This window comes from Doryrhamphus excisus, linkage group LG7, assembly GCF_037039965.1.
Source record: "Doryrhamphus excisus strain RoL-2023G ecotype Guam linkage group LG7, RoL_Dexc_Guam_v1.1, whole genome shotgun sequence".
NCBI classification, from domain to species: domain Eukaryota; kingdom Metazoa; phylum Chordata; class Actinopteri; order Syngnathiformes; family Syngnathidae; genus Doryrhamphus; species Doryrhamphus excisus.
In genome coordinates, this window is record NC_136363.1 from 21,171,439 (window position 1) to 21,184,167 (window position 12,729).

At 41.1% G+C, this 12,729-nt stretch overlaps 1 protein-coding gene and 1 long non-coding RNA gene across 5 annotated transcripts in view; one reads left to right on the forward strand and one right to left on the reverse strand.

Moving 5' to 3' along the window:
- LOC131109040 (uncharacterized) overlaps positions 1 to 12,729 on the reverse strand; it is a 110,932-nt gene that overhangs the window by 31,474 nt on the left and 66,729 nt on the right. The gene's annotated exons all lie outside the window — the stretch shown is intronic.
- Positions 1 to 12,729, forward strand: part of LOC131109038 (cadherin-12-like) — a 76,840-nt gene that overhangs the window by 18,860 nt on the left and 45,251 nt on the right. Inside the window, exons 1-2 of one of the 2 annotated variants that reach the window (XM_058060574.2) lie at positions 9,057 to 9,110; positions 9,182 to 9,583. In XM_058060574.2, coding sequence (XP_057916557.2) covers positions 9,329 to 9,583 — 255 coding nt within the window. In that variant the 5' untranslated portion in view covers positions 9,057 to 9,110; positions 9,182 to 9,328. Of the gene's footprint in view, positions 1 to 9,056; positions 9,111 to 9,181; positions 9,584 to 12,729 lie in introns of those variants that run through there. The other variant, XM_058060573.2, reaches the window with a different exon arrangement.

Genomic DNA, 12,729 nt, shown 5'->3' on the forward strand with positions numbered 1-12,729 from the left:
AAAAAAAGTACTATGACGTAACTCAACTATGAAAGTAAACGGTGCCTGACTATATATAATAGTACTAAAAACACAGTACAGGTAGGATGTTACGTATTACTGCTTGGTTGCATTTGGACTATAAAGCAAGTAAATGTACGGTATCCATCCCTGATGAGCTTGTGTAGAAAGTCCAAGCATTCCGCCTCTGCATCATCCCACACGTCTTCCTTCCTGTATAAAGAAGGCTTGATGTATTTGTTTGTTCTTATTACACACACCTGACGCGTGCTTGAGATCTCTGCACGCCTCCGCGGCCCATGCCAAAATGTTAATTGCAACACTAAATCTCTCTTTATGTTGCGGCAAGCGCGGCAGACAGCACCGGGCTCTCTGCTGAGACGGGAAATATATTTAATTAGCCTCCGGTGGAAGAAAAAAAAAGAAATAAAAAAAAAAACTTCACGCAGTCGTCAGTCTCTTATCAGCTACTTGAAGCTGTGCTGATGCATGGGGGAGATTAAAACCTTAAAACCCTAAAGAACGCACGGCAGATAAAATACAAACTCCTGACATTTACAGTAGGTAACGTGGAGGACATCACTTCGGTACACAAATCAAGTTTGCAGATGGGAAAACTCTTGGAGCCTTATACTGACATGTTACTATGCGGCAGTGTCTAAAATATGCGCTCTTGGCCACAAATCCCTGGGACGCATTTTTGACACCGTTACTTTTCAGACATAAAATACGTTACTGTTTTTTTTAATAAATAAATTAAAATAAAATACAACAAAATTCATCAGTATTTGAAAAATATAGAGGAGGTAAATTATAAGTGATTATACGGTCCACAAAAGGACCCTGGTCCACATTTTGGACATACTTAAGTTCTACAAATGAGACTCATAATTAAATAAAAATAAAATAAAATAAAATTCATACTTATTTTCAAAATTTGCCAGGGGCCAAAAAAAACACATTCTATGGGCCACAAAAGGACCCTGGCCCACATTTTGGACATACTTAAGTTCTACAAATGAGACTCATTACTATTTTTCATAATTAAATAAAAATAAAATAAAATAAAATTCATACTTATTTTCAAAATTTGCCAGGGGCCAAAAAAAACACATTCTATGGGCCACAAAAGGACTCTGGCCCACATTTTGGACATACTTAAGTTCTACAAATGAGACTCATTACTATTTTTCATAATTAAATAAAAATAAAATAAAATAAAATTCATACTTATTTTCAAAATATACCAGGGGCCAATAAAAACACATTCTACGGTTCACAAAAGGACCCTGGCTTACATTTTTCCCACCATTAGTTTCCACAAATGAGACATGTTAAAACTTTTCATAATAAAATAAAATTCATACTTATTTTAAAAATATGCCGGGGGCCAATAAGAAGACATCCGGTGAACCGTAAACAAGCCCCCAGCCTCATTTTGTACACCCTTAGATCCAAGAACTTGGATGCTTAACATGTTTAGTTTAATTATTTTTAAAATATCATTTTAATATTTTAAAAAAGGACGTAGTTACGTTCCTCAAAGGAACATGTTGTTGACGTTCTTCTGCTGTGCTGCATTCCCCAAACATGATAAGCAGCTTATGGTTTCCAGGAAATGATAATTAATTCAGCTAATTAATTATCAACATGTTGTTCAATTACAAAAGGACGATTGTTGCGCCGTCAGTCAATTCCGCGACTACGGTAAATAGATTTTCTTTCCAGGAATTTTCTTTTCCGCATCATTTGTTTGATTCTTTGTCGTGCTGTCAAAGAAGCGGAGAAGTTGTGTTGTCAGCGTTTATATCAACATTTTAATTTTTTTTTAAAAAAGCAGCTCAGGTGTTTTTCTTCCGCTTCACCTACGTAGAAGAAGCATGTCGCCCCGCGCTGGCGTTCAATCAGCGACATCTTTTCCAGCCCAACTAAGTCAACACGATAAGCAGTCGGCGGCGGAGATCACATTTCCTCGAGTCGGCGGCGAGGAAGGCGTCTCTATTCCGGCTGGCGCGCACGCTGTGCCAGGAGCGTCCTCCTCGCTGGAGAAAAGGGACACTTCCCCATTTGCATTTAGATGACTGCGGTAATAGAAAAAAGCAGAGTGATGAATCTGGGCGCGGAGGGGAGGCTAATGTGCTTGTATTTGGAATAAAAGTGCAAAATTAAACACTTTGGAGTGAATCTCAACGCAAAGATGCGAGCGCAGGCAGCAGCTGGAAAGCATTTGATGATGATGATGATGCACAATCTTGTCTTCCGGTTCCAGCTCTTTTTCAAACAGGAAGACAACAATAAGCGTCGGGCGCGTGCCTAAGCAACAGGTGGCGCTATGTACATCCAAACGCCGCTCATTATGACAATAAAGCCTTTCCTCCTGTACAAAAACATAACATTAAAAAGCAGCACGGACGTTAGCCTCACTAAATTGCTAACTTTAACTCATTGCTACGTCGCAAAGAGGTGATGATGAAACTCCACAATAGAAGAGATCACGTTTGCTGCAGTTTTAAGCCGGAAAATCGGGCACATGGTGGCACATGTAGATTTTATAAGAGCTCGGCCTGCAGATTTTTAGCGTGTGCACAGACTAAAATGGGAAAATTCCTGTGTTGTGCATCGTTGTTTAGACATTACCAGTCATGCTGTGCTATATAAATATATATTACTATATTCAGAGTTACTGTGGTACCCATTATGTCATTTTATGGTCATATCACCTCGTACTTCGATACTTGAAAAAATAAAAATAGATAAAAATTTATTAAAATTTATACAAAATTATAAAAATTAATTTATAATTAAATTAATAATCAAAAATTATAATAAATTAATAAAAAAATAATACAAATGAATAAAAAAAAACTTAAATTATATTAGGAAAGCAGGAAGTGAACAAATAACAGTTACTCCTCCAGATGGAGGAGTAGGATTTAATAAGCTTTGCTTCTTCCTACTCCTTTTGGACATGTGGAACTGTGAACTGATTACGTGATGCGTTCAATTGTAATCTGATGCATGTTCAAATGAAATAAAAACCATTATCGTTACATTATAGCTAAATATATACGACTCGGTTAGCCTACTACTTGAAAAAAAAAAAAAAACACGGTCCTGCACATAACTTGGTAGCAATCCATGCTTTATTTTAAGATGTGTAGCAAAGCCTACTGTATTTCTCAACAACTAAATCCGCAAGTGAAGTGAATTAATTAGCATAGCAAAGCATCCCTTTATGGGGCGTTTTTGTGCGTCGGGCTTTCCAGTTGGAAGCTGGAAGCGCCCTGAGTGTCCGTACCGTGCGGTTCTCTCTCTCTAAATAAAGCTGCTCAGTGGGACGACGGCAGAAGTTTAAGGAGCTGGAATGTTGTCATCTTTCCATCAGGTTCATTACAAGCCAACACCAACACGTTCGTGGCTGCCAAGATCGTGCGTGTGTGTGTGTGTGTGTGTGTGTGTTGTGTGTGTGTGTGTGTGTGTGTGAGAGATGAGAACATTGCCATCCATCACCAAGCCAGCTTTTTAAATCTGCTTGTCAGGATGGCACGATGAGGCTGCGATAGCAGAAATTACCCAGGTCAGAGTCTGGGGGGAGAGAGGGAAGGCATGTTGGGCCTTCGCCATGGCAACGAGGTAAACGCACAGAGAGATGTCAGCTGCCAAGCCGCCAATTAGCATGCGAGGATGGAAATAACCATCGGACAGAAGACATGTTATCTATGATAACATGGTATCTATGAGTAAAGACGTCATGTGGTACATGCCTAACTAGACCTTAAGGGGTGCATCGTTTGCCGTGTGACCCCGAGAAGCTGCCAGCAGGTGGCTGTGACCCGCACGGAGGCGTCATGTAATGGACTGATAATAGGTACAGGTGATGGTCGCCTCCTGTGGCGTCCTCCACTGATCCCGGCCGAGTGGGTGCGTGTTCAAATAAAAGGCGTGTTTGGAAGCCAGCTTGACTACCGACCCCACAGGCCAATCTGAAAGGCGGGGTGGGGAGTCAGTGTGTTCACCTGCTTCCATTCGAAAAAAAAACCCCGCTGTTACGGTTTGAACTGCGAAAAGAAAGAACGAAAAAAAAAAAAAAAAACGCCTCTCGGCTTGAATTTTCTGCAGTTGCTGCCGAGCGTCATTAAAGTGTGCAGAAGGAGCACGCTGAGATTCTAACGAGGCAAGATAGCACACCTTGCATTGGCGGCGGGGAAAATGGGATGTGGAGTTTAGTCACACGTAAAATAGTCTGAAAGTCAAATGGGAGCGCACACAAAACCCGGCAGCAGCGACGGAGGCTCCTTTTATGCTGCTTTGTAACGGAAGTACAGCCATGCCTCTTATGCACTATTCATTCTACTCGCAACAAACGGGACGAGTTAAGCTGATGATGAAGGAATCCTAGATAGAGCATCTTTCCTTGGTCATATCGCTCTATGCATGCAAAACGGGGATTCGAACTAAGGGCTTCCTGATCTCATGACTGTGTAGCCCAGATTAAAACGCCTTGATTCAGTCCTCCAAGATGCACTTTGGGCTTGGGATCATGTCTTTTAGTGGTTTAGGGTTTCAAGATGTGACGTAGGCCAATGAAAAAAAATGAAATTATAAAAATTTTAACAAAAATTTTACTAAAAATGACTTCTAAATTTAAATTAATCAGCATTTTGGCATTAGTATTAAATTATTATTATTAATATTATTATTATTAATGTAATATATGTATATATGTAATATATAAAAAATACAACTAAAATGTAACTAAAAATGACTTCAAAATTTTAATTAATCATGCATTTTAGAATTAGTATTAAACTGTTATTATTATTTTATTATTATGTATATATGTAATATATAAAAATACAACTAAAATGTAACTAAAATGACTTCAAAATTTAAATTAATCATGCATTTTAGCATTAGTATTAAATGATTGTTATTATTATTATGTAATATATGTATATATGTATATATGTAATATATAAAAATTACAACAAAATTGAACTAAAAATGATTTCAAAATTGTCATTAATCATGCATTTTAGCATTAGTATTGAACTGTTATTATTTTATTATGTATATATAAAAAATACAACTAAAATGTAACTAAAAATGACCCCAAAATTTAAATTAATCATGCATTTTAGCATTAGTATTAAATGATTATTGTTATTATTATGTAATATATGTATATATGTAATATATAAAAATTACAACTAAAATTGAACTAAAAATGATTTCAAAATTTTTATTAATCATGCATTTTAGCATTAGTATTAAATTTATATTAAAATATATATTAAAAATATTATTTTATTATGTATATATAAAAATACAAAATGTAACAAAAAATTACCTCAAAATTTAATTTAATCGTGCATTTTAGCATTTGTATTAAATTATTGTTATATTTTTTTATTATATATTTTTTATTTTAAATAATTTAAATTAATCATATATTGTTGATTATTCATAATGTAATTTATAAAACTTACATAATAAATACAAATAAATCCCTATATAAATAGATTACTATAAAAAATACATCTTCAAGCGTTCTGAGTGTCTGTACAAACAAAAGAAATGTCCCAAGAAACCCCCAAATTGCGAACCCCCAGCTGAAACAAGCGATGCTGCGAACGATCCCTGCCCAGATTCTTCCTCCATCAGAGAACTTCCCACAGCCGTTGACCTTGAAAGCCAAACTGTTGGTGTTGCATCGCCTCTTTAAGCACGGCGCACCTTTACAGCTGTGGTCTTCCTGTCTAATAAAACGCACACACGGCACAGCACCCCGACTATTACGGCCGCCATTACTGCGCTGCGTGGCTGCTTCCGTGTTTTCACTTAATTAGACGCTGCTAAATGTTAACACATAAAAACTGCGGCGGCGAGTCGGCCGGCGTGTCGATTTACAGCCCAGATGACGGCGATGAATGAGATATGATGGAGGAGGAGGGGGGTAGGATATGAGAAGGGAGAAACATGAGTGGGACAACCCTCCATTGGCCTTTCCGGGATCGGGATGGGAGCTCATCAAAGCTGCTCAAAAAATATTTCTGAGAAAAACCTCCATGCTAGTTAGCCTTATCAGGCTTCACTACACATCTTAAAGTACCTCAGTGACGGTGTAATGTTAGCACTTTAGCATCACAGAACTGTGCTACTTAGTGTTTTATGTTGGTAGGTGTCCCAAAATATACTACATTGTACTAATGTTGTATATTAAAAGTCACCCCCCCCCTTAAAACCGCACACCGTCAACACTCTGCGTGCACAGGAGGCAGCATAAAGCGCAGACGATGACTAATGTGATGTTATTAAAGTCCCTTTTGTTTTGTGCCGCCGGAGGCCTGGCGGGCAACATGCATGAGAACACGGCTAACAAGTCCACTTCCAACATGTCGGCCGTCAGCGCAACACTTGTCGCTCCGCGTGAGGAGCGAGGCGTTGTGCTGCGTTGCTACTTTTCATTAGGTTACTTCCACCCACTCTTATTCCGTCCCTCCCCCCGAAGGCTTTACTGATATTAAAGTGCTCTCTGGCCTCGGCGGTGCACCATCTTCACAGCCGTTCTCATCATCCTGGAGCGGAGGGCAATTGCGTTTGAATCGTTTTCAGACACGGCAACTTTGAAACACGAGCGGCAGCCGCTACTTTCACACTGTGGGAACACACCACCCGATGCTAATCAGCTTTATATTGCTTTTTTTCTAGTAGTGTCGTCCTGTTTGGATTGATTTAACTCAATGAAACCATTCGCCTGTTTAACAATACTTTTCAATGCATGCATCCATATTCATAGAACGTCTGCATGCTAATATCAACAGCATTAAAATAACATTGCATTGAAGGCTACAGTTTTTAAATATACAAATATTCATTAAATGATCGCTATTTCGAGTTGTGAAAGTGACTATAGGGTTGTTATGTCATGTCAACGGACTCTAATAACGGTTTAAAACAAACACTTAGAAAATCATAACAGGTTTTCTAAACTCTAACTACAAAAGTATGCCAGTTATTAATACCGAATCGTACGCAAAAATTCACATACCGCAATCTGGAACCAATTAACTTCGATAAACGAGGGAAAACCATGCTAGAATCTCAATATCAGTGTATTTTGATATAATCATTAATATACTAAGAATTTATTTTAAAGAGGACCTAAGTTTTCAACCCTTTGTATTGAGTTGTGGTCTCCTATAGAGCAACTACACACAATAACTTTTTTAGATTTTCCAGAATCTGCACCTATTCCAGCTGTATTCCCTTTGATTTGTACTTGTACCAAAACGGTCTGTTTTTATTTATTCCAACCAGGACCCGCCTCAAGGCATGCCCACGCAAAGTGCTTCCTAACTATGAACCATATAAGGAAACCCGCCCCTGTGTGACATCACAAGTGAACAGTTTTACCCCGCCTTTAGAAACAGAGCATTTTGAGCCATCCCAAACCTCATTATCTGAAACGTTTAACACGAGAATCCAACATTCTAACTACATTTATGGGTCAGAAAAGTGGAAAAAGCACAACAGGTCCACACCCATGTCCTTATATGGTCAACAGGAAGAGGTTTTTATGATGCTAAAGTTGCTGCAGATAGGTAATACATTTAAAAGTGTAGCGGTTCTGCACTTTTTAGGAATTTGATGCAGACTTTGAGGAACCTGCTGAATTTGGTAAAAATCCAGAAGCAGATGACTCACTGGTCTTATTCATCAATATTTGTTTGTCATGTTGCTGGCAGCCGCTACGAGGTTTAATGTTGCGTGGAAGCCTCCCCGCAGGGTGCGGGGTCTACAGCGTGAAGTGAAGGTGACGCGTGAGGAGACGGCGATGATGATGATGAGGCGTCGTCAGCGACGGGTCAGAGCGCGTGACCGCCAGCCCGACACATGCTAATGAAGTTAGCCCATCAAATATGCATGCGGGCCCTCCCTGGGCGCCGTGATTTTGCAGGGATTGCAGGAACAGTCGTTTTCTATTATGCCGCCACTAAATGAGGAGCGACCTGCGGGGAGAACCGCGTGTGACCCGTGTCAAAGAAGTCGCCGGGGAGGGAACTTTGTAGATCGGTTTTGACTTTAAAGATAATGCAGCGGTGGCGGAGAAGAAAAGGTGGTTCGTGCCGCAATCGGCTGCGTCAGACGACGTTGCGAGTCGGTCTGATGAATGGAAGGAAGTCACGGAGGTCTCTGATTATGAAATTTGTGACGATTTCATTAGGTGAGATGAACAACAAACATGGTTGCGGAAAGGGGGGGTCATCACACCCCCCTTTATTTTGAAGTTAAAGGCTTAGACTCATTAGGTATTCATAGGAAAAGCATTATAATATGTCAGGATTACAGTATATGACAAAAATGCGATTATAATGGAAGTCAATGGGACCAAATCAGTCACAAGGGTAATGAGTGTCGGCATATATCTCCGATATTCCTTGCAATAGAGCGATGTGAGAATTTAAAAACAATAATAATGAAAAAACTAAACAAATCCCATCCAAGTTTTATACAATGAACCTTGAAATGGACTGAAATATTAAGAATCAAAAACAGCCAAATAAGCAGAATATCCATGTTTGGTCCCCTTAGGCGCCTCCAACCGCCATAATTCCATTGTGTCGCTGCAGAGTTTAAGCTGTCCCTTCAGAGGGTTTTACTCCAGACGTCCACTTTATCTGCCGCAACTCAATAAGGCAGCGGCGGCGTGACGGGGATGTGACAGGCGGCGCTTTAAAAAAAAGCCTCGCTGTAACGTCCAATGAGCGACACAAAGACACAAACGGAGAGCAAGAGAGTGGCAGAAAGAGCAGATTATGTAATAAATTGCATGTCTGCAAGTCGGATTATACGTTCTCTATCTTGTTTTGGGGCGAGCCATGAGTCTGTCGCCATGGCGGCGGCAATCTCAGCACGGCAGTAACCACGCTGACCAAAGCGGTGAAGGGATGGTAAAACGATTCCTCGCTTGGTATTACAGATGAAATGCTACGAACATTTCGAGGGAAGTTTTTGTGGAAATTTGATTTGATTTCGCTGTTTTGTTGTCGTCTGCAAACGAGGCTCGCATACGAATTATCATAAACAAATTAAAGTTTTGTTTTTGGGTACGTGTCATTCATGCAGAACCAGTTAAATAAAACTAAAATAAATAAAAATCGTAAACATTCTGTTTCAGGTGATGACGTCCTGAAGCCAGCTCCTTCCTGATCGACGCAGATCCTACCTACCCTCTCGCCAACAAGCGCCGTCACCGTGGCTCATCCCTCGCCGTCGTCGCCCGACTTCCCCTCTTGAGACCTGACCCGCACAGACCAGCACGCCAATGCTAGCAAGGAACTGCCTGCTGCTGTTCCTTTGGTTTCACCTCGAGGAGGGCTCGGCCTCGTCTCTTCTACGACCGCCGTCGTCGCCACTGGCGGGACCCGGCAGGACGGCAGGGAGGGCGCACGCCAGGAACTCAGTAGGCCCCGCAAGAAATGGGCCGGCTGGGTTCCAGAGAGTCAAGAGAGGATGGGTGTGGAACCAGTTCTTTGTGCTGGAGGAGTACATGGGGTCTGACCCGCAGTATGTTGGCAAGGTAAAACCTCTTGGTTCTTATTCGTGATGCGGATGTTGGAATAAGCCATCATTTATCAAAACGTCTAAATAGTAAATATTGATATAGTCTCCCTTCCTGGACTAAATGGGGAAATTGAACTTGCGTCTATAAACCACCGATCCAGTTGGCTCTGTATTCCACTGGGGTTTGAACCAGTGGAACACAGAATGAGAGCCGGGAGCGCTAGCCATCAAGCTAAAAGGTCAGACTGTCAACACAGTGTTGAACATAACTCTTAAGGTACCATTAGAGTAGTTCAGGGATTCGTGTACTCCTCATCTCGTCATGGCAGCTTCTGTGTTGCACTACGATTACGTGTCACAGTATCAGCTGACACACCCTGCACTAGAAACCTGATCCCGATTTTATCGATCCCAGCTGTACCACACGGAAGCAAAGTGAACTGGATGTGCGTTGGGGGAAACAAGTCCTTAGTTAGCCACAGTATCTTACTTTTAGATAAAAGTGTGCTTGACCTGGGAGCCCACCAAACACCTTTGGGACGAGAAAAACCAGGCCCTCCCGTGGACCTTCCACCGAGATGATAATGGCTGAGCAGTTTCTGAAGATGAAAGTGGGAACCTTTCTTAAAGACACCGATTGAGGCGCCAGCGGGATAAAAGCCGGAGTGAATCCGAGGGCAGGGTGACAGTGACATGGTCCTGAACGGAGTTATCAAGTTCACTACCAAGAGCGGGAAAAGATGACAGGACCGGCTTTGAAAAAGGCACTTAAATGAAGCCAAGTGGACCACCAGCCGTGTTCAGCGCTTCAGACGCCGCCGTTAGCAGGTGTGCAGAGTCCAAATAAAAAGAGTGTGAGCCGGGGGGGGCGTTCAAATGAAGAAACAATTAGCGGACTAATTACCAGCATGGTTTTTGTTAGCTTGTCTGGAGTTCGTTTCTTTGATTGAGACAAAGCGGGGCATTTCATCTCCGCAGGTGATACCAAAACCGTTCCGTGCTTAAATAGGACGGAAAGGACGCTGGTGGTTGAGCTTCAGTTGAGTGTTTTTTATACAAAAATCAGGCCATGGGCTTGGTTGTGTTGCTTTTGGTTTTTAACGAAAATCGGAATTTTACACCCTGGACTGGTTGCCCACCAATCACAGGGCACGTATAGACAAACAACCATTCACACTCACATTCATACCTATGGACAATTTGGAGTTGCTAATTAACAGTTAAGTTTCTGGAAAATATCAGTTCCCAACTAAAAGATACATTATAAGCATAATTTCATTCACACCATTCATACCTAAGGACAATTTGGAGACGTCAATTAACAATTAAGTTTCTGGAAAATATCAGTTCCCAACTAAAAGATACATTTTAAGCATAATTTAATTCGCACCATTCATACCTATGGACAATTTGGAGACGCCAATTAACAATTAAGTTTCTGGAAAATATCAGTTCCCAACTAAAAGATACATTTTAAGCATAATTTAATTCGCACCATTCATACCTATGGACAATTTGGAGACGCCAATTAACAATTAAGTTTCTGGAAAATATCTGTTCCCAACTAAAAGATACATTTTAAGCATAATTTAATTCACACCATTCATACCTAAGGACAATTTGGAGACGCCAATTAACAATTAAGTTTCTGGAAAATATCAGTTCCAAACTAAAAGATACATTTTAAGCATCATTTAATTCACACCATTCATACCGATAATTTGGAGTCGCTAATTAACCTAGCATGTTTTTGGAACGTGGGAGGAAACAGGAGTACCCAAACAAAACCCACGCACGCACAGGGGAGAACATGCAAACTCCACACTCCAGAGATGGCCGAGGGTGGAATTGAACCCTGGTCCCCTAGCTGTGAGGTCTGTGCGCTAACCACTCGAGCACCGTGCCGCCCCTCGTTAGATATTCTTATCGGATATTATTTTGATCCTGATAAGCCACCCCGCATGTTTAATGTCCTCCCTCTGTTTTTGTTAATAACTCCTACAGCATTCCCAGCTGCATGCCTGCTTTGATTCCGCGGAAAACATTTGCTATCTCATCCCGCCCAGGTTGTACCTGCCATGTGCGCGTCGCCAGCCGCAGCGTTTCAAGTCTCCTCAGTCTTTCCTTGTATTAATTTACAATTTACTTACCCTTTGGGCTGCTCCATAAAAGTCAATGATTCGAGTCATCGAGCGATGAGCTCCCCGAGTCAAATCCCATTTTGTCTGCCGTATCGCTCCCATTATTTTTTGCTTGGTCAGTGCACGCAGAGAGAGAGATGCACGCTAGCGCTGGAAAAGTCACATTGCTGTGTTGTCAGCACATTTAAACAACACGCCGAGTCTTCCTCGACATCCGTCTAATGATCATGTGTTGCATTTTCTGGTGTCAGGTCACATGATTGCACAGTTAATTGCCACTTACGTCCACGCAACTAACAAGATGGGATGTCGGCCATGACAGAGTGCATGGGAATGGCGCCCGGCGTTACGGATCAGCTAGTTCGTCTAATAGCTTGTGACTTTGTCTCTTTGCTTATCGTCGGGATGCGGCGGTTAACATTTAGTTGCCCTTCAGTGCCTTTTTTATTTCATTTTACATTTGAGGTGCAAGCATTCCAGGATGGATCATCCCCCCTGCTAGTTCGACACCGTTTTTCGTCATGCTAACAGTTAGCATGCTAGCATTTTAGCCATTTTTGGAGGTGTAAACTTAGTGCTAGCATGCTGTGAACATTTTACCCACTGATAACAATTTGCTATCTCGGTAGATGCTACCATGCTAACTGTTAGCATGTTAACACTTGCCATTTTCTAACATTGGACATACATTATAATCAGTATAGAACTACCTTAGCAGTGTGGGTATCTTTCTAGGTGCTAGGTTGTTAGCATTTTAGCTATGTTCTTAGGAATAACCATACGATGTATGGATTACAATTACGATAGAACTACCCTGGCTTTTTACATTTGAGGTGCAACCATGCATGCTAACAGTTAGCATGCTAGCATTTTAGCCATTTTCATCGGTGTAAACTTACATACTGTAGATAGTAGATGCCAGGTGCTAGCATGCTGTTTACATTTTACCCACTGCTAACAATTTGCTATCTCAGTAGGCGCTACCATGCTAACTGTTAGCATGTTAACTCTTTTGCCATTT